This window comes from Myxocyprinus asiaticus, chromosome 24 (assembly GCF_019703515.2).
Source record: "Myxocyprinus asiaticus isolate MX2 ecotype Aquarium Trade chromosome 24, UBuf_Myxa_2, whole genome shotgun sequence".
NCBI lineage: Eukaryota > Metazoa > Chordata > Actinopteri > Cypriniformes > Catostomidae > Myxocyprinus > Myxocyprinus asiaticus.
Window position 1 is genome coordinate 25,425,732 of NC_059367.1, and position 22,198 is coordinate 25,447,929.

Below are 22,198 nucleotides of genomic sequence, written 5' to 3' on the forward strand. Positions count from 1 at the left end.
AGATGTATGGATATTACTGGACGCATTGATTAGGCTATATCAAGCACTCAAAATTAAAGTGAAAAGCTTTAACTGAGAACCCATCTTTTGGGTGTTTGCCATTGTATTGTCAATGGAAATTATATTATGCTAATATTATATTGATGGTGTAAATTAACTACATTTTGCTGTATTTATTAAATGATTTAAAGACCCCATGAAATCGCTTGATGAATGCAGTTTTATTATTCCTTTTGAATAATATTCATTAATCTTTAAAAGTAAATGAAATAATTTATTTTGACTTTTTATCTGACTTCGCTGTGTCCATTTGCAGACATCCCATTCGGCGGAACCCCACCTCCAGTATACACGTATGATGGTGACCGAGGGGAGGACCAGCGTACGCAACCTGACACTGCATCCTACACGGATGACTCTCTCTCCTCCCCGCGTCTTCACCCGAAGGGTCGAAGCATTAGAGAGACCCCTTCCTCTGGATCCCTGGAGTCCACTAAATCAGTAAGGGACATTCAGACATAAGGGACAAGCTTTTAACCTTTATGCCATTGTAGTGTTTACACACCTCCCTATCTGATGTGTTTTGTCATAAAAAGAGAGGCTTCAGTCTTTTCTTCTGTTGTGATGATTGAGTATCACACAATATTTCATTAGCAGTGTTTGCTGAGTGAAGCATCTCTATAACTAGTTCTCATTTGAAAAAAAAAACAAAAAAAACATAAGTGTTAAACTTATCTCATGCTGTTATGTTGTCGTTTGTTGAAAAGAATTGTGTTATTACTTTTTTAAGCGATTAGACTTAGATTCCATCTGATGGATGATAAATTGGGTGAAACATTTCCATGCACTTACATGGATAAAGGAACTTGAGCCATATCTAGGAAGCATAATATCATAGAGACTTGGGGTGGGCTCATTTGACTGGGGCCAGTAAGCAGCAACCTAGCAACTACCCAGAACACCCTAGCATCGTGGCACCATGTTTTGCATGGGCAAACACCATGATAGCTTCAGAAAATGTAAAAATCTAGTTTTCACGTTATGCGTAGCCGATTGGTTTGAGATTACTACTTTCTATCCATGTTATGTATGGCGTCAGCATATTTGCTAAAGCTACATCACTTTACACATTTACTGATCTGTCGCATCTTTACCGCATATACTGTATGCATACATTAAAGATCAACCATCCTACGTTTACTTTTTGTTTTCACTAATTCAGCACATCTTTCAGTAGTTATTAGAGTCTATTCTGTACATCAGGTCTAAGGTTCCTCAAAGTCATCTAACATTCCTGTTTATTAATTTACATTTATTAATTTAGCAGACTTTAATTTAGTACAATAGAAGCAATTCTTCCTAAGGAGGCAGTAATAAGTGAAGTGCTGTAATACAAAGTTCCAGATTGCTTAGTGAAGCACAAGTAGAGAGGAAGGTGAGAGACAATGGTGAACAAGAATGAATTTAGAATTAATTAATTTATTTAATAATTGTATTTTTTGGCAGAGTAGAAAGACATTTTTGGAAATTTTTAGTAGGATTGGGTCAAGTGCTCACGAAAGAGATGCATCTTTAGATGTTTCTTGAAGGTGGCTAGAGAATCAGCTGCTCGGGTTGGGTTTGGAAGGTAATTCCACCAGCGAGGAACAGATGAAGTGAAGGTCCAGGAGAGTGATTTTGTGCCTCTGTGAGATGGTACCTTGAGACACAGCTCACCCGCTGATCTGAAGCTTCTGGAGGGCACATAGACTTGAAGTAGCAAGGGTGATGGGGGGTGCGGACCAGTGGTTGTTCTGTAGGCAAGCATCAATTACTTGAATTTGATGCGAGCAACCATTGGCAACCACTGCAGTTTGATGAAAAGCAGCGTGACGTACGCTCTCTTGGCCTTGTTAAAGACCAATCGTGCCGCTGCATTCTGGATCAGTTGCAAAGGTTTGACTGTACATGCAGGAAGTTCTGCCAGAAGAACATTGCAATAGTCCAATCTAGATATAACAAGAGATATAACTGATTGTCAAACATAACCCCAAGATAACTGGCTGTCCTGGATGGTGTAATTGTTGATGAGTCTATTTGAATGGAAAAGTTGTAATGAACTGCTGGGTTGGCTGGAAAAATGAGAAGTTCAGTGTTTGCTGGGTTGATTGGAGGTTCAAATGTTCAAATGTTTCTATATTCCATATCAGCACATGGGATTATCTGGCCTTTAGTTTATCCCTGTAAATCTGTATGGGATAGGTATTATTTTTATGTAGATTACCCTACAGAAGATTTCCTAAGGCCTGTAGACTGAAATGTGTGGTTTTGGCTGAACGCTAAAGCCCAAAACATACTGTATGCAAATACAGTATGTGAATGCAGACGCTTCTAGCTATGAAAGCTTGATTTCGTGCATTGTTGCATTCTGAAATGTTTCAAACAGCAATTCATAACACATAACATGGTATGCGTTACATTATATAGCAGACATTCAGGTGAATTGTCCGCTTTTACGTTGACTTTTTCTTTAAATTCAACTACTGTATTAGCAGAGCAACAGTTTGAAGAGAATAATGCTGAGCAATTAAGTTAAAGCTAATATTTTTAAGCGAGTAAAGACGCTGACTACCACCCCTGGAGTCGCGAGTTCGAATCCAGGGCGTGCTGAGTGACTCCAGCCAGGTCTCCTAAGCAACCAAATTGGCCCAGTTGCTAGGGAGGGTAGAGTCACATGGGGTAACCTCTTCGTGGTCGCCATAATGTGGTTTGCTTTCGGTGGGGCGTGTGGTGAGTTGTGCATGGATGCCACGGAGAATAGCGTGAAGCCTCCACACGCGCTACGTCTCCGCAGTAACGCGCTCAACAAGCCAAGTGATAAGATGTACAGATTGACGGTCTCAGACGTGGAGGCAACTGAGATTCATCCTCCACCACTTGGATTGAGGTGATACACTACACCGCCACGAGGACATAGAGCGCATTGGAAATTGGGCATTCCAAATTGGGGAGAAAAAGGGGGAGAAAAAAAAAGCTAATATTTTTATACCAACCTACCTGAAAACAATAACACGTCTGGTTTAATGTCAACTTTTGAAGGTAACTCGCCCCTTTGAGTACTAAGGTTTGTTATTGCCAGTGTAACGCAAGAACGTACTTTAAGTTTGTTCAATCTCATCTGCATTCCTGTGCTTATGTAAAGCCTTTCTGACCTAAATGTGTCTGTGTAACTGGACTCTCTTCATCCTCTCTACTTACCTCTTTGGACATTCACAGATGGAGCTGGATGTAGAGAAAGGGCTGGAGATGAGGAAATGGGTTCTCTCAGGGATCCTGGCCAGTGAGGAAACCTATCTTAGCCACTTGGAGGCGCTCTTGCTGGTAATGCGATATTAAATAAAGTTGTGTATTATAATATATTTATTAAAACATTAAGGTGCAATATTTGCTCTCTGGTGTTGATTTTAAGGGGCTTTTTTTTTTTTTTTTTTTTTTTACCTTTATGAGGGCATATTTCTTTCTAACCATATAAAACACACAATGTCAAACACTTCAGTTTATTAATTTTAATCTGAACATATAGGCTGTTACCTATAAAATCAACATCAATATCAGTATAACAAGATATATGGAAATATATCATGTTACAAATAAGGAAATCATTACAAGGGCATTTTTTGCCCCCACAACTTAAAAATCTGGGGCATTTTTTTTACTTTCAGTGGCATTTTGCTCTGAGTCCTGGTTAATTTCTGACCCTGGCTGTGTTTGTTTTATCGCACACAGTCTCTCACTTAAGAGGGAAATGGTTACCATTTACAGTTGTGCGGAGCTTTTCACATTAAAATGCACCCAGATGCCTACAGTACAAATGAGAGCACACTGACTCCCTTTAACCCACTGTTCTTTATCACAGCCTATGAAGCCCCTGAAAGCTGCTGCCACCACCTCCCAGCCCATGTTAACCCTGCAGCAGATAGAGACCATTTTCTTCAAAGTGCCTGAGCTCCACGAGATCCACAAAGACTTTTTCGATGGCCTGTTACCCAGAGTGCAACAGTGGAGCCATCGTCAATGTGTGGGTGACCTCTTCCAAAAACTGGTGAGCAGTGCTTTGTTTAATATACACCAGTCTATCACATATTAGGGCTGAGTGGCATGACGGTATATACCGAATGAAGGTAGAAATCCTTAGAGATTTTGAATAAAGTTTGTACAGTGGTAGATATATTTGTGCGGCTATCAGTGGGCAGAACTGCATTATGTTATTTAAACTTGAGAATGAGGAAGAAAAATGGAGTAATGTGAAAATACTAGAGCTGTCAGAATTAACGAGTTAACGCATGTGATTAATTAAAAAAAGTTTAAAAAAAAATGTTTTATTGTGATTAACGCATTTACCATTAATACACCATAAACTATCATAAACACTGGTTGGAAGGGCGGAACCTTTGTAATGTGTCCGCCCGGAGTCATTACACTGATGATGTATAAAACAAGCCCAGATGGGACTTGTGATAGAAATCATGTATCTTTCAGCCTTTGTAAGGAGCATTTTAATTACCACAGAAGCATGCCAAGTCTTAACTATCACCAAAATGCAGAATGATACATTTTTGTCTGCAGGCGCTTTTCATGTGGAGTTCAAAGTGACGCTTAACACTGGCCGTGACGCCCTGACAGGTATCATGAACGCGGCTTCATTATTGCTGTAGCAAAGTAGATTGCCACAGTCTACCGGCAGATTAATATTGTGGAGAGTGAGAGTTTAGCAGATTTAATGCCTATTGCAATGAAAATGCAATCTATTGGGTGACTAGTTGTTTTAATTAGTCAAACTCCCACTTAGACTTTGGGAAACGTTTAATGTTACTTGAATTAGTGATATTTTAGTGCATTTCTGTCTTTGTGGAAGGTTTTGTTTGGAAAATGTTAATAAAGCATTATATTGTTACATGTTGTTTTGTTTTCTTCCCCAAGATGGAAATAAATGCATTTTAACAGGAAAAGAAGTATATATAGTGTCAAATTTCAGCACTTTCAAAATCTGCGATTAAGCGTGATTAACAACAAAGAATTATGCATTATTGCGATAAAAATTTTATCGACTGACAGCACTAGAAAATACACAACACAAAATAGAAAAATAATCAAATGAGATGAAGTACCTTTCATTTCAACACATTTCCTTTTGTATTTCCAGCAAAAATAAGTATATTATGAGATTTACTATTAACAGTGATGGTCATACCACCCACCCCTATGTTCTATTATTGACATCACTTCTTTATAATATTTAAATTCATCTAATAATATACCAGTGTAACTATTACCCATTATAACGACTTATTGGACAGTCACTCGATGCCACGTGCAGATGTCTAATTTGGGTAATCCATGCATGATGTTTCTGTCAGACCACCCGAGTGTGATGTTTTTGAGACAGTCTGTTAAAGTAGTCATCATCAAAGCTTGTCTCTCCAACACTCCCTAAGGAAATTTTCCTTTGATAACTGGTTTAGTGAGCTCCATGAGCAACAACCACATCATTCCATTCATAACAATTAGCTGTGGAAACTGAAACTTTACCCCATCTTTATAGATGCCCGCAGGACCTGGCGCTTACGTAAATGAAAGCTTTCCACAGCCACATGACTGCATGTAAAGCACCTAGGGGGTGTTGATCCTAGATTGGTGGGTTTTTAGTAAAAAAATGCTGGGGTTGAAGGTATTAGATTGACGTGGCTTGGAGTGTAGATCTCATTTCAACTTAGGTGGACAACAAACATTTTTCTTTACAAGATTGGTTGTAATGTTGACATACGAATTAGCTCTGTTCCAAAACCTAGTGAGCTGCCTACAGAGGCAGCATTTTAAGGCAGGAGAGAAATGTTTATTATAAATCTGCTTATAATCGATTAAATACCAAAAACTGTTAATAATAGATAGTTCCGTCTAATTAAAAATGTACTGTTTTACCCAATATTTGTATTTATATACTTATTAGGGCATCACGCCTATTCCAGAAAAGTGCCCCACTCTGTGCCTGCTACATGCTAACGTCGAACTCAGTTGAAATCAATTGTGACTCAAGTCTCTCGTGTGGAGTACTGTTTGTGTGGCGTGTAGAGATGCTGCCTATGTGTTCCAAATTGTTTGCTTTTGAGATTCCATCTCTGTTAGGATGCAAACTTAGAAGGTAGCTGTCTATGAAGGAAATAGATAGTGAGCCAGCTCACTAGGTTTTGGAACAGACCCATTAGGGATATATCTTCCCCCATGCATCCCCCTTCACCCATGTTTGTAGCTGTGAAATTAGAGGTCACTAACCATGAATGTGTTTTTGGAAAATATAAAGGCATTGGGGTTGAGATAGTGAGACTAAAGCCTGCATCCATTCTAGCCTTATTTGGATTGTTAATCCAATAGGGATTATAATGTTAGCTGCAAACACCTGTGGTTATTATTTGAGGCATTTGTGACATGTTGAGCATTTTGTAGCTCATTCCCTTTTCCTTGTCCCTGTGCATTTGGATGTGTTTGATGAAGGTGTATTTGTGAACATGAAGCAAAGAAAGTTCAGGGGAATATTCCGTGCTTGTTTCTTAGGGAATCTGTCTTTATTAGGGGTGGGAATCAGCAGGGATCTAGTGATAAATATTACATTGATATCTAGTTTGCGGTACGATATTGCAATCTTTTACTCACTTGTTTCTTATTCATCTTCATTGGACTTCGACACTTTGCACAACAAATGTTGTAATTCCTATTTGACCTCATTGTGAAGTCATAAAAGAAGAATAGTGTATAGGCACGTCAGTGTCAGTAACCAAAATGACATGAGGGAATGGTGTACCTTGGTTCCCACTTGTTTATCAGTAAACGTGTGTGTGTGTGCGCACATGCGCATTTGCAGCAGCATAGTTCTCTTCAAGGGTGTGCATGTGTTTTACACAGAGAGGGGTAAATAAACAGGATATCCCACAGTGGAGGCATGGTCTCACAGAGTTTTCAGCAGACAGAGAGTCCAGTGTCTCCTCTGTTTCCCAGAAAGCATGATGTCATGGAGGGGTGCATGTGTCTGCCCTGGAAAGCCACTCACTGCTGGGCAATCCCTTGCTTCCCCTCTCCTTTTTATGCCAGCTCCCACGCCATGGATCTACTCACACTGACTCCAAGGATATATTGAGCCAGAAATGGACTTGTTGTTGTTTTCATATTATAAGCAGGAGGTTCAGATTTTTTGACAGTGCTTCAATGCTCATCTGAACAGTTTCATTGATCAGAAATAGTAATCTGGACTCTATGAATCTCTGCAGGGGTGACTGTATTGAATGGAAGCCACAGTTTAGTACTAAGCATACATTCCCCAGACATATTGAGCTGTGGCGTTCATACAGGTGACAAAGTTTTGAGTCCGACTTATAACTATTCCCGATCTGATTTCCCTTCTCTAGCTAACAGTGATTTCCTTTCACTCTTTCCACTATAGCTGACAAATAAAAGAAGTAAATACTTTCCCAAATTCTTTGTAGTTTTTCCAGATTTCTTCATCATCACTGAATTGAGTTCTCTTCACACTTCAGAAAGTTGTTCTATTTACTTAAATGGTTCTTTTCAATCCTTTAATGATTATTTATCTTTTATCAGTGAGTGTACTTAACAGCATGTAATCTTTCTATTTTGAAAATCTCTTTGAATAATAATGCTCATATTCTGGAGTGTTCACACGTTTCCCCAGTTTCAGTATAAAGGCAGTGTTAAAGGAAGTGTTTAAACTCTTTATTTCATGGCAAGCACCATCACAAGTTATTCTCTTATTCACACCAGTGTTGGCAGCCCTCGAGATGTTGCCATAGAAAATGCTTGTTATCTGCGCCCATTTCACAGTTGTTGTCTTTTGAATGGTATTTTTTCTTCTTGACACAAACACTCATTCACAGCAGCATTTTGGCTTCGTTTACCCCAAGTCACTTCTTTTCACAGCCTGCATTCATCCTCTTTATACAGCCTTTTTAAAAGCTCTGTAGGAAAAAGTGTTGTATAGAGAGGGGAATCGCTTCACTTTTCTATAAGGTTGAGAGTCTACTCTAGTCCAAAATTAAAACCAATAAAATGTGGGTAAAAATGTTCTCACCATTTGGCTAATTAATTTATTAGGAACAGCAATATTGCATCGCTTAAGCCTAATTGTCCAGTAGTCTGACCCTCACTGATGTTAGTGTCGTGTGGGATTCAATGAAATAATAGTTCACCCAAAAATTACAAATATCTCAACATTTATTCACCATTATGCCATCTCAAATCTGTATGACTTTCTGACTTCTGCAGAACACAAACAAAGATATTTTGATGGAGATATGATCTGAATATATACATACAATGCAAGTCCATTGGGACTAACACTTCCAAGCTCCAAAAAGCAAATAAAGGCAGCATAAAGGTAATCCATACGACTCAAATGGCTTAATCCATGTCTTCTGAAGCGATACGATCGGTTTTGGGTGAGAACAGACCAAAACATTACTCCTTTTTCACTATAAATCTTGACATCAGCATTGTCCTTGGCGATCATGATTTGTAGCTCGATTACACTTCCATGCGCTTGTAAGCACGCTCTGCACATGCGTCAACTGCGAGGAAGTATAATCGATCTTCAAATCAGTGAAAAAAGTGAAGAAAAAAGGTATTTTTGTCTGTTCTCACTGAAAACCGATTGTATAACTTCAGAAGACATGGAATAAACCATTTCAGTCATATGGATTAGCTTTATGCTGCCTTTATGTCCTTTTTGGAGCTTGGATGTGTTAGTTCCCATTGACTTGCATTGCATGGATATAATCACATCATATCTCCATCAAAATATCTTCGTTTGAGTTCTGCTGAAGAAAGTCATACCAGTTTGAGACTTTAAAAGGGTGAGAAAATGAGAGAATTGTCATTTTTGGGTGAACTATTCCTTTAAGGCATACAAACCATTTTTTCAATTCCCCCTCCATTGTCAGCTTGAGAGATAAATGGATGTTAAATTGGTTAGAATGAAAGTTGCTGTTTTTGGGACAGGCCTGTTAATGACTTTTCAGAAAGACTGCAACAAATTACAACCTTGTCTGTTGTTCCATTCAGTTTTAGTGCTGTTGTCCTTACACTTTGCTTGTTTTTGAATATCAGAACCATGTCAGCCATGCCAAAATAGGCCACAAAAACCTGCCTGCTCTACCGTAGTAAGCAGATTTAAGCCAATGTAGTATGCATGAGTAATTTGCCTCTAGGACTGACTTTTATCTTTTTCAAAGCCCCACTCTCACTCTCTCTCCTTCTCTTTATCTTCCTACACAGGCCAGCCAACTCGGAGTGTACAGGGCGTTTGTGGACAACTATAAGGTTGCTGTGGAAACAGCTGAAAAGTGTTGTCAGGCGAATTCACAGTTTGCAGAGATTTCAGAGGTCAGCTTTAAAAGCGCTTACATTATACTGTTAAAACAGGGACATGATATCATTGCCTTTTGTACATTTAATTATTTGTTTACCATTTTACCCACAGAACCTGAAAGTCAAGAGCGCTAAAGAGGTTAAAGATCAGAATGCCAAGAACTCTTTGGAAAGTAAGTAATGAATGAATGAATGAACGTTATATTTACAGTGCACCCGGAAAGTATTCACAACGCTTCACTTTTTCCACATTTTGTTATGTTACAGCCTTATTCCAAAATGGATTAAATTCATTATTTTCCTCAAAATTCTACAAACAATACCCCATAATGACAATGTGAAAGAAGTTTGTTTGAAATCTTTGCAAATTTATTACAAATAAAAAATGAAATAAAATCACATAAGTATTCACAGCCTTTGCCATGACACTCAAAATTGAGCTCAGGTGCATTCTGTTTCCACTGATCATCCTTGAGATGTTTCTACAACTTGATTGGAGTCCACCTGTGGTAAATTCAGTTGATTGGACATGATTTGGAAAGGCACACACCTGTCTATATAAGGTCCCACATTTAACAGTGCATGTCAGAGCACAAACCAAGCCATGAAGTCCAAGGAATTGTCTGTAGACCTCCGAGACAGGATTGTATCGAGGCACAGATCTGGGGAAGGGTACAGAAAAATTTCTGCAGCATTGAAGGTCCCAATGAGCACAGTGGCCTCCATCATCCTTAAATGGAAGAAGTTTGGAACCACCAGGACTCTTCCTAGAGCTGGCCGCCTGGCCAAACTGAGCAATCGGGGGAGAAGGGCCTTAGTCAGGGAGGTGACCAAGAACCCGATGGTCACTCTGACAGAGCTCCAGCATTTCTCTGTGGAGAGAGGAGAACCTTCCAGAAGAACAACCATCTCTGCAGCACTCCACCAATCAGGCCTGTATGATAGAGTGGCCAGACGGAAGCCACTCCTCAGTAAAAGGCACATGACAGCCCACCTGGAGTTTGCCAAAAGGCACCTGAAGGACTCGCAGACTATGAGAAACAAAGATTGAACTCTTTGGCCTGAATGGCAAGCGTCATGTCTGGAGGAAACCAGGCACCGCTCATCACCTGGCCAATACCATCCCTACAGTGAAGCATGGTGGTGCCAGCATCATGCTGTGGGGATGTTTTTCAGTGGCAAGAACTGGGAGACTAGTCAGGATCAAGGGAAAGATGAATGCAGCAATGTACAGAGACATCCTTGATGAAAACCTGCTCCAGAGCGCTCTGGACCTCAGACTGGGGCGAAGGTTCGTCTTCCAACAGGACAACAACCCTAAGCACACAGCCAAGATAACAAAGGAGTGGCTCCGGGACAACTCTGTGAATGTCCTTGAGTGGCCCAGCGAGAGCCCAGACTTTAACCCGATTGAACATCTCTGGAGAGATCTGAAAATGGCTGTGCACCGACGCTCCCCATCCAACCTGAAGGAGCTTGAGAGGTCCTGCAAAGAAGATCGGGAGAAACTGCCCAAAAATAGGTGTGCCAAGCTTGTAGCATCATACTCAAAAAGACTTGAGGCTGTAATTGGTGCCAAAGGTGCTTCAACAAAGTATTGAGCAAAAGCTGTGAATACTTATGTACATGAGTGTTTTTTTTTATTTATTTTTTTATAAATTTGCAAAGATTTCAAACAAACGTCTTTCACGTTGTCATTATGGGGGTGTTGTTTGTAGAATTTTGAGGAATATAATGAATTGAATCCATTTTGGAATAAGGCTGTAACATAACAAAATGTGGAAAAAGTGAAGCGCTGTGAATACTTTCCGGATGCACTGTATATAGCGCTTTTCTGACACTACACTCAAAGTGCTTTACACAGTGAACAGGGTACTCTCCTCAACCACCACCAGTGTGCAGCATCTACCTGGATGATAGGATGGCAGCCATAGTGTGCTCACCACACACCAGCTAGTGGTGGAGAGGAGAGAGTAGAGTTATAGAGCCAGTTAATGGATGGGGATTATTAGGAGGCCATGATTGATAAGGGTTTAACCCCAGTGTGGAATCTGGCCAGGACACTGGGGTTAAACCCCTACTCTTTTTGAGTAGTGTCCTGGGATTTTTAATGACCAAAATTAACAACCACAGAGAGTCAGGACCTCGAATTAACGTCTCATCCGAAGGACAGTGCCTTTTTTACAGTATAGTGTCCCCATCACTATACTGGGGCATTAGGATCCAGGAAGACTGCAGGGTAAGCACCCCCTGCTGGCCTCCCTAATACCTCTTCCAGCAGCAACCTTAGTTTTCCCCAGGAGGTCAACCATCCAGATACTGACCAGGCTCAACCCTGCTTAGTTTCAATGGGCAACCAGTCTTGAGCTACAGTGTGATATAGCTGCTGGCTAATCAAGTAATAGTATTGTCTTCTTGTAGCATTTATGCTCTACATTAGATTATAAATCTTAAGTGTTTTTCTTTTTTCAAATAAAATTGTGCATTATTGCATTTTGAACACAGTTTGACTGAAGATTACACATCTTTTTGATGTTTTGATGTTCTTGTCACTTTATGATATTTTGCCTCTCTGTTTCTCAGCCCTGCTGTATAAACCAGTGGATCGAGTCACTCGCAGTACTCTTGTCCTCCACGTGAGTGAAATAGTGAAAGGGATGTTTGATCATTGCTTTAATCATGAGGGTTTTTTTTCTGGATTAGTGCCACAACAGTCCACACGGTTCTTTTGAATGACCATGGGCTATATTGATTTGAACACTCAATAAATAAAGGTTTCTTCTGTGCTTTACTGAATATCTCTAATAGTTAAATGTTTTCCATTTAATGTAGGACCTGCTGAAACACACCCCGTCCAGTCACCCAGATCACCCTCTGCTGCAGGACGCCCTCCGCATCTCCCAAAACTTTCTGTCCAGCATTAATGAAGAGATCACACCCCGCCGTCAGTCTATGACAGTGAAGAAAGGAGAGGTCAGTCCTGTACAGCTGTAATGCTCAAGCTCAATTGTTCTTACATCTAAATTGATACTAATAAAAAGTTTAAAAATATTTACAAAAAAATTTGTCTGCAAAAATCTAATGTGTGGCAACAAATATGCTGCAAACATTGTTATTTTTCCCATAGTGTCTCTTTTGCTTCAATGGTAGCTTCTAAGCTCTAAGTTCTCCTCTGCTTATTTTGTTTGTTTGCTCTGAAGTCAACATGAAACACCATTTGCAACACATTTTACTTTCATAATGTGATGGATTTACGATGAACGGAATATTCAGTAAGATATAAAATGTAGGGCAGGGATTTTATCCATTGTCTCCGAGGCGGTGCAAGTTATTACATTTTGATGCAAGATTACAAAGACAAACATAATATTCTTTGGAATAACATGCAATTGTTAAAAACGATGAATCGTTTACAGTATTACCATGAACATGTATTAAGAAAGTAAATAGGGTCAGTTCTGGTTTCATGTTTTCTTTAAATCTCAGACAGTCATACTGTATATAGGATGTTAAAAAGGTTTAAATACTGTATTTCTCAGCATTGTTTTTGAGACAAGTGAATAAATGACCACTAGGACATTCCAGTTGCATAACTTTATGAGTGTTCACTTAATAGAAGACAATCGCCGCCCGCCTTCCTATTCCCCCTTCCTTAATCATGGGTCATTTTTGCGAAACAGCCACAAGAAGTGTCCCAACACCCTTCCCTGCCTCCCAAGAAACACATTTGTGTACTCTTGCGACCTGTCTGAACTGTGAGTCAGTTGACCTGGTACTAGACTTCCTCAGAGATTACTGGAAAACTATGTGGGAAGAGCCTCTCTGATTGTAGGCTTCTGGACATGTCCGGCATTTTTGTTAGAGAAAATACAGAGATGTAATTCAAAGATATTGCTCAATTATTATTTGAATTATAAAAGAGTGTCTGACAGATAAGCTGAGGAATAATATACCGGTAACTGAATTACTCATATCCTTCTAGACAGGTTTATAATTTCTTGGTGTTTATTTGTACTTGTGTGTAGAATTTCTTATCTCTTTGTAATAATTGATTTAATGATAAAACCTCTCCAAAAATGTTCCTTAAAGGGATAGTTCACCAAAAATGAAAGTTCTGTCATCATTTACACATACTCATGTTGTGCCAAACCTGTATGATTTTATATTTTCTGTGGAACATAAAGGGAGATGTTAGGCAGAATGTTAGGGACTGACAGTCTCAGTCACCACTGACTTGCATTGTATGGGAAAAATGCAAATGAAAGTGAATGGTGACTAAGACACATTCTGCTTAAAAGCTCCTTTTTTGTTCCACAGAAAAATGAAACTCATATGGGTTTGCAACTAGACAAGGGTGAGTGAATAATGACAGAATACATTTTTTTTTTTTTGGTATACATGCATTTAAAAAACAAAACAATACATGGATTTCTCATCCCAATGACAAAAGGGTTTTCACACTTCGCACTCCATTCACTACCATTCAACCGCATCCGAACACGGGAGACTGGAAACGCAAGCTAATGTGCACTACTCTGAAGAGGAAAGTTCAAGTTTGGCGAATTAGAATACATATTTCAAATTGTGTTTTTATTGTTGCTGAAAAGTGAGTAGATGGTATATTATTCTAACATTTTGAATATAATATTTTTGTTATTTGTGATTTATTATTTATTAAAACCAGAAACCCTCGCATGTGGTCCATTGCAGTGTCTGAAAAAAATTATGCATGCTCAAAGCCTAGTGTGACCGGGGCTTAGTACATTTAAAAAAATAATCTTTGCCAATTTACACAATAAACAATCAAATGACTTGAATTGACAGAGCCAAGTTCATTTAGAGATCTGGTAATGTCTATTCCGAAAGAGAATAGTTTCTTTTCCAGAATTATAATATCTTTATGTCAGGTCACCTCCATCCAAGTCCCGTGTAATTATTGTCAAAGAAAGATGATGGATGTATAGTTCATGGCTGTGTGTTGTTTCTCATCTCAGACTGTTTTAGCAGATGTCTCTGAATGCACAGTGAACATGGCCATAGTCCATACGGAACCCGTATATCATGTGGGCTGAAGCTTGAAAATACAAGTTGAAATGGAAGGGATAAATACAGACTCACTGAAACCAGGGTCATAGGTCAGAGTGAATGTTTGAATGTATGCATGCTAACTTCTATACACACACACATAGATATTCAGGCAAAAAAAAAAAGCAGATGTCTTCTACATATGTCACATGCCTTTCAATTAGGGAGGAATTAGTCACTTGTCACAAATGCACACCCAGTTGTAAAGGATGACCTGAGATAGTCTTTGGATCCATTTGCATTTTTAACTAGAGTGAAAGGTCTATTTGCATTTTGAATTACAGTTTACCCAAAAATTAAAATTAGTTTTTGTCATTTTTTTTAATTTATTTATTTATTTATTTTTATAAAATCCCAATTCAGTGATAAAAAAGGGAAATTCTGTCATCATTTACTCACCCACATGTCATTCAAAACCTGGACTTTCTTTCTTCCATGGAACACCAAAAGAAGAAGTTCAGCAGAATGTCTGTGCTTCTGTCTTCCGTGCATTGAAAGTAGATGGGGACCAGGGGGTGTCAAGCTCAATAAAAAAATTATTATGTAATGAAAGTCATATGGGAAAACATGCAGGTGAGTAAATGATGACAGAATTTTCAATTTTGGGTGAACTATCCCTTTAACAAAAAAAAAAAAAACAGACCTTCATTTATAGGGAACATTTTCAGTATGATATTGCTTTGTTATTTTGAGTAACCTAAAAAGTTGTTTTATCAAAATAAGTAGCTTTTTATGCTATAAATTTACTTACAGTAGATAATTACCATCATATCTGCCTTTTGTGAATCGTCTAGCACTCTTTTTATCACATCTAGCTACGCTTGTCCGAGGTTGAAACCCCCTGAGGGTGCCATCATTATCATGAAAACAGCTCCAGTGACTAACCCACAATAGCACAATTTCTTAAGTGTGTCATGCCTACATCTGAGTGAATGGATGTGAGCCTCTCATTGGCTGCCTTTCTTCCTCACCTACTTTAAATGACCTCATGCCTCAGGCAAATAGTGACTGCAACTTATTCATAGAGCAGTAAACAATGCATGAGCGCCCCCTATTGGAATATAGTTAAAACTAAGTTTCCAATCAAACATCCTGATTAATACATGTATTATAATTAGGTGCTCTGGTATATACAGTGGAGTTCCAGTGTTCTCTTTTAAAAATAACACTCTTTATTACAAATTTGAGTGAAAAGTTATATTGAAAATGGAAGTGAATATCAGAATGTCTTGGTGTTGTGAAGTGTGTCCTCTTTTTGATTTAATGACAGCATACACTTGAGCTGTCATGGACTCCACAAGTTTGTGCAAAACCTGATGATTCATGTTATTCAGCATGATTTGAGAATGTTCCAAAGAGCATCTTGTGTTCTTCAGTGAAAGCAAGGAAGTCTGACCTTTTATACAATGGAGTTAACATGGTCAATATCATAAATTAGTTCATGTGATTGTCATTGAATTTTGTTAAATGCATTTACCTGTATTTTAAAGTCAATTTTAATGTCTTTAAAGAATCGCCAGCTTCTCAGAGACCAGTTTATGGTGGAGTTAGTGGAAGGGTCCCGAAAACTACGCCATGTCTTCCTCTTTACCGACTTGCTGCTTTGCGCCAAACTTAAGAAACAAACTGGAGGGCAAGTCAATTTCTCTAAAATGAATATTCCGGTTTCAATACAAGTTCAGCTCAATCGACAGCATTTGTAGCATAATGTTGATTACAATAAAAAATAATTTTGATTCGTCCTTCTTTTTCTTTAAAAAAAGCAAAAATCTGGGTTCCAGTGAGGCACTTACAATGGAAGTGAAAGGGAGCCAATCCATAAATACTCACTGTTTCAAAAGTAAAGACACAAGATGTAAACAATATGTGTGTTAACATGATTTTAGTGTGATAGAATCACTCATGAACCTTTTCTGTGTGTAAAGTTATAACCAATTTTATGACGATGTAATGTCAACAAACCCTAAAACTAATGTATAAATGATGATTTAATCAAGTTTACAGCTCAAATAATACATGAGTTTTAACAGAAAAATGTATGTAAGCGCTTTTATAAAATTATAAGTTTCACATTTCTGCCTTTAAATCCTCCAAAAAAGTGGCCCCATTCACTTCCATTGTAAGTGTCTCACTGTAACCTCGATTTTTGCTGTTTTTTAAAAGGAAAAGGAAGGACGAGTTGAAATAATTTTTTGTGGTAGTCAACATTATGCCACAAATACTTTTGATTGAGCTTAACTTGTATTTAACCTGGAATATACCTTTAACCTCATTATTTTTTCCCTAGAATGATTCTGTTGCAAGTGTTTTTATTTATTTATTTATTTTAATACAATTTTGTCTTAAGCAGTCCTCATCTTCATTGTCATGTATGTGACCACTGGTTTCTGTGTCTCTATCTGTTCAGGAAGGGCCAGCAGTATGACTGTAAATGGTATATCCCACTAGCTGACCTCACCTTTCAAACCATTGATGAATCAGAGTCCTCACCATTCCCACAGATACCAGAGGAAGAAATAGACACCTTGAAGGTCAAGATCTCCCAAATCAAGAACGAGATTCAGAGAGAAAAGGTAGATCAGATTAACGACTCTACGATATGTTCTTCTTCGACATTAATCTTTACTGTCAGGGTTCCCACAATCTTTTATTTTCTATAATAAATATTCATTTTCTAGTTAATGTATGTGCTGCTCTAAAATGATTCATTGGTTAGATGTTGCTCTTGTATTGAGTAAAATTAGCTTGTAAGCCAAGCGATGCTTGATTTTTCTCCCCAGTTTGGAATGCCCAATTCCCAATGTGCTCTAAGTCCTTGTGGTGGCGTAGTGACTTGCCTCAATTTGGGTGGTGGAGGACGAATCTCAGTTGCCTCCGCAACTGAGACCGTCAATCCGCACATCTTATCACGTGGCTTGTTGAGAAAGTTACCACGGAGACATAGCGCATGTGGAGACCCATGCTATTCTCCGCAGCATCCATGCACAACACACCACGTGCTCCACAGAGAGCGAGAACCACATTATAGTGACCGGGCCAATTTGGTTGCTTAGGAGACCTGGCTGGAGTCACTCAGCACACTCTAGATTCGAACTCGCGACTCCAAGGATGGTAGTCAGCATCTTTACTCGCTGAGCTACCCAGGCCCCGCGATGCTTGATTTTTGAGTGAATCATTCTTTTGAGTGGTTCTTTTCAATTAATCATTCAAACCGATTGACAAATCGGTCTGAATGATTAATTAGCAAATTGGTCTGAATCTAAATTATTCTTAAAAATCCTTATCCAGTAATCACATATTACTGAAAGGGTCATGGAAAAATCATACAGTTGATATTAATTTGTGAAAAGGGGGTGGGAACCCTGAACTGTACCCCTGTAGATCATCACCAAACACACAAAGACCCTAAATATCTCTTTGATTCTCAAATGGGATCCAACAAAAAAAACTTTGTATTAATGATCTGTATCCAGAATGTTCCATATGTTGATCTTTCATCCATCTTTCGTCCCTTGCTCAGAGAGTTTGTAAAGGTGGTAAAGTCCTTGATCGCCTCAGGAAGAAACTGTGTGAACAAGAATCGCTGCTGCTCCTCATGTCTCCATGCATGGCCTTTAGAGTCAATAACAGGAATGGCAAGGTGAATCAATACAAGAAAAATATTCTAAAGCTGCATATTTGCCATTTTTTTCTCCAAAGAGCTGCAATTTGTGCTTAATAGTTCTATGGTCAAAGGATTCTTTAGAGGATTAAAGATGTACCAAAATACAAACAGCTTAGAAAATCAATAAAACAGTGGTGTAGGACACTTAAGCAGTTACAATTTAAGGGATAATTCAACCAAATAATAAATTTGTCATCATTTACTCACCCTCATGGTGTTCCAAACCCATAAGACTTTCTTTCTTCTGTGGAACACAAAAGGAGATGTTTTGAAGAATCTTTGAGTTGCTTTTTTCCATATAATGAAAGCATATAGGCTGCGAAGCTTGATAAAAGCAGACCATTTAACTTCCAAGTCTTCTGAAGTAATATGATAGCACTGTGTGAGGGTTAGCTATTCTCTGCCCTTTTAGTTTTGATGCACAAATTTTGAAAATGATGAATTAAAAAAAACTAAAGGCTATTCCTTTGACAAGTGTTCTTATTTCTTGTTTGTTTTTTCAGGGCTACACATTCCTGATCTCGTCCGATTATGAGCGAGAAGAATGGAGGGAAATCATTCGGGAGCAGCAGAAAAAGTGTAAACACAGCTATTCCTCACAAAAACCTTCTACCATTCCCAGAAAATCATAGATTTACTCTGTAAACCACTCTTTTCCTTTAGAGTGAAATAATTGTTAGTTAAATACAGATATTTAATGCTCTTAATTTATCTGACCGAGTTTCTAGAAGATCATGTTCTTTTCACTCAGTTAATGGATTTTCTCTCCTAGGTTACAAGAGTTTCTCTTTGACTTCTTTGGAGTTGCAAATGCTCACCAACTCCTGCGTGAAGCTCCAGACAGTTCATACTATTCCACTGACAATTAATAAAGAAGGTAAGTGCACCTATGATACTTTATGACAAGAACAGTTGAAATGCTGCTGTTCTGGTTTTGTTTTGTTTTTTTGTCTTTACTCTTTGTTCTGTAGGATAAAAAAAAGTCTTCTGTTTTGCATTTTCTTTCTATTTGCTGCAAGGGTGTAGCCAGGAAATTACTTTTGTGTGGGCCTCAATAAAAATGGATAGGCCAAGTTTTTGCCTAGATATTTTTTACCTAATTTTACTTAACAACAGAGAAGCGGCGCAATCAAACATTTCTTTCACACTTTCAGAAATCAGAAAATTTGCATTTTTGTAACTATTTTATAAATATATATTTGAAGTCAAAGAATAATCTCTAATATTCTGGGTGGCCTTGGGTCTAATTTGTCCCAGGCTCACCCTGGCCAACCCTTGGCTACGCCTCTGGTTTGCTGTATCTGAAATTTTTGTTTTTACCTCACACTATGGATGTTGTTTACTTTCTTTATAGATGATGAATCCACAGGGCTTTATGGCTTTCTGAATGTGATTGTTCATTCTGCATCTGGCCTGAAACAGAGCTTGAGTAAGTTATCTGTCATAGGACATCTCACCTACTTTATGGGAGTGTAACAGAGTATTTTGGGTGGTTGCAATTAGATGGAATGAAATCCGGCTCACAGTAATCATTAAATTATTGAATGCCTCCCTAATATGTGCGCACATGCATAAAAACACCTGACCTGCTTGCTGCTGTTGTTGGGCAGACAGACAGCAGGAGTGCTCTCTCTGTCTGTAAGCAGCTGTAGGATGGGTAAAGTCTGGATTAACTGGGAACACTGTTCCTTTTTACTGATCTCTCTCTTTCATTGTTCGATCTCATTCTCTGTCTGCTTGTGTTCTTTTGCACCCTCTGTCCCCAGTACAATCTTTCTTAAAAGAATAGTTCACAGAAAATCCAATTTTCTTTCTTTAATGAAACTAGGAGATAAGGCAGAATGTTAGGGACTGACACCCTCAGTCACCATTCTTTTTCATTGCATCTTTTTTCCATATAATGAAAGTGGATAGTGACTGAGGCAGTAATTCCCAAACATTCTTCCTAACATCTCCTTTTGTGTTCCATAGAAGAAAGAAAGTCTAGGGCTGGGAAATGTAAAAAAAAAAAACAAAATCGACTGCACATCCTAGCACAAAAACTGATTGTGTGGAGCAGTGCATGCTTATTCATTACACACGACACATGTCCCGGGCATAATAAAAACAGGAGCGGATTTACTGCAACGAGAATGGAGACTTGTGTGGGAGAGATACAAGCAAGCTGCATTGGAGACTGAATGGCAGCCAGAGAAAATAATAGTTTTGAGATTTTAAACTCATTTTTAAACTAAAAGTCAATTTGCTTTATATTTTTATTAGTGCTGTCAGTTGATAAAATGTTTTAATTGAGATTAATGGCATAGTTTTTCATAGTTAATTAATTGTAGATTTTGAAAGTGCTGAAATTTGACTCTTAATAAACTTATTTTCCTGTCAGGAAAGAAAACAAAACAATATGTAACAATATAACGTTTTTTTTTTGTTTTTTTTTCAAAACAAAGCCTTCCACAGTATAAAGATAGAAATGCACTAAAATAGCACCAAATCAAGTAACATTAAATGTTTCCCAAATCTAAGTGGGAGGTTGACTAATTGAAAGAACCCATAGGTTGCATTTTCTTTGCAATGGGCAATAAATCTCTTAAACTCTCATCCTCCACAATGTTAATCAGCCGGCAGACTGTGGTAGTCCGCTTTGTTACTGTTGTAATGCACCATGTACCAATTGCGATTAATCACAGGAAACTGTGCGATTAATTTATCATTTAATAATAGATTCACAGCCCCTAAGAAAGTCATACATATTTTGAAACATGAGGGTGAGTAAATCATGAATGAAATTTTACTTTTGGATGAACTATCCCTCCTCTAACTATAAAGATACTGAGTCAAAATAGCTGTCAATTTTTACTTCTTGTTTATTGTTATTTAATAATGTTCAGTTTCAGTTATTTTACAATGTACATCTTATCTTAATTTTTAAGGATAACCCAATAAAGTCACAGACTTATATCCACTGTGATCCTTCTTGTTATAATATTTATGGAAAGTAAATAAATAAAATCATAAATATATAAATATTAGAATTAATTTTGTGTAAAATTATTTAATATACTGTACATTGCAAAGGACGTTTATAAAAGCTTTCTGGCTAAATGTCAGGAGGATGAAACCAGAGATCCAAGTGCAGAGGCAAAGGAACAGACTTCATTGATAATTAAACACAGCAGAGCTGGCGAAGCTTGAGGGTAACCTGGCACCGACTACAGTGTGGGGATGGAGAGTGTGTTCGTAGGCTTGTGTGCATTGTGGTAGTGTGAAGAGCAGGTCAAGTGTGGAGAGGTAACCGATGGGGAATACTCAGGTGAAGCGTCAAGGCGAGCAAAGCAACCAACAGGATAGTAAACACAATCCAGGCACTACAGCGAATGAGGGTGGTGGAGATCTCGATTTCAAAACATCGAGATGGCATCGGGCTTGACATCTTTAGAGCCCGGACGATACGACAAGATGAAGTTAAAGTGCATAAAAAATAGTGCCCAATGGTCCTGTCTGGAATTTAGACACTTTGCTCCGCGAATGTATTCCAAATTTTTATGATCAGTCCAGACCACGAAAGGTACCCCCGAACACTCTAACCAGTGGCGCCATTCCCCCAAGGCCAATCTGACAGCCAACAATTCTCTATTACTGACGTCGTAATTCTGTTCTGCTGGGGTGAGGTGGTGCGAGAAAAAGGCTCACGGATGCACCTTCCCATCTGAGGAAGAGCGCTGCGACAGAACAGCTCAGACACCGACCTCTGACGCATCCACCTCCACCACGAACTGACGTGAAGTTTTGGGAGTGTTTAGAATGGGGGTGGTAGTAAACCTTTCTTTTAATGTAGAAAACGTGGCTTCAGCACTCGGGGACCAGCAAAAATCAGTACGGGTGGAGATGAGATCCATCAGAGGTGAGGCGAGCTGGCTGTAGTTTCTTATGAAACAGCGATAAAAATTGGCAAACCCCAGAAACCTTTGCAGGGATTTGCGGTAATCTGGGGTTGGCCTATCGGAAACTGTCTGACCTTAACCGGATCCATGCACACTCCCT

The 22,198-nt window shown here is 38.6% G+C and overlaps 1 protein-coding gene across 2 annotated transcripts in view; it reads left to right on the plus strand.

Moving 5' to 3' along the window:
- The window catches only part of LOC127414598 (breakpoint cluster region protein-like), an 83,316-nt gene that overhangs the window by 39,128 nt on the left and 21,990 nt on the right, over nt 1-22,198 (plus strand). For both annotated transcript variants that reach the window (XM_051652740.1, XM_051652741.1), the window contains exons 2-14: nt 317-501; nt 3,256-3,360; nt 3,896-4,081; nt 9,319-9,426; nt 9,524-9,584; nt 11,995-12,047; nt 12,244-12,384; nt 16,008-16,133; nt 16,908-17,069; nt 18,017-18,136; nt 18,664-18,739; nt 18,933-19,037; nt 19,515-19,589. In XM_051652740.1, the coding sequence (XP_051508700.1) occupies nt 317-501; nt 3,256-3,360; nt 3,896-4,081; nt 9,319-9,426; nt 9,524-9,584; nt 11,995-12,047; nt 12,244-12,384; nt 16,008-16,133; nt 16,908-17,069; nt 18,017-18,136; nt 18,664-18,739; nt 18,933-19,037; nt 19,515-19,589 (1,503 nt within the window). The remainder of the gene's footprint in view (nt 1-316; nt 502-3,255; nt 3,361-3,895; nt 4,082-9,318; nt 9,427-9,523; nt 9,585-11,994; nt 12,048-12,243; nt 12,385-16,007; nt 16,134-16,907; nt 17,070-18,016; nt 18,137-18,663; nt 18,740-18,932; nt 19,038-19,514; nt 19,590-22,198) is intronic.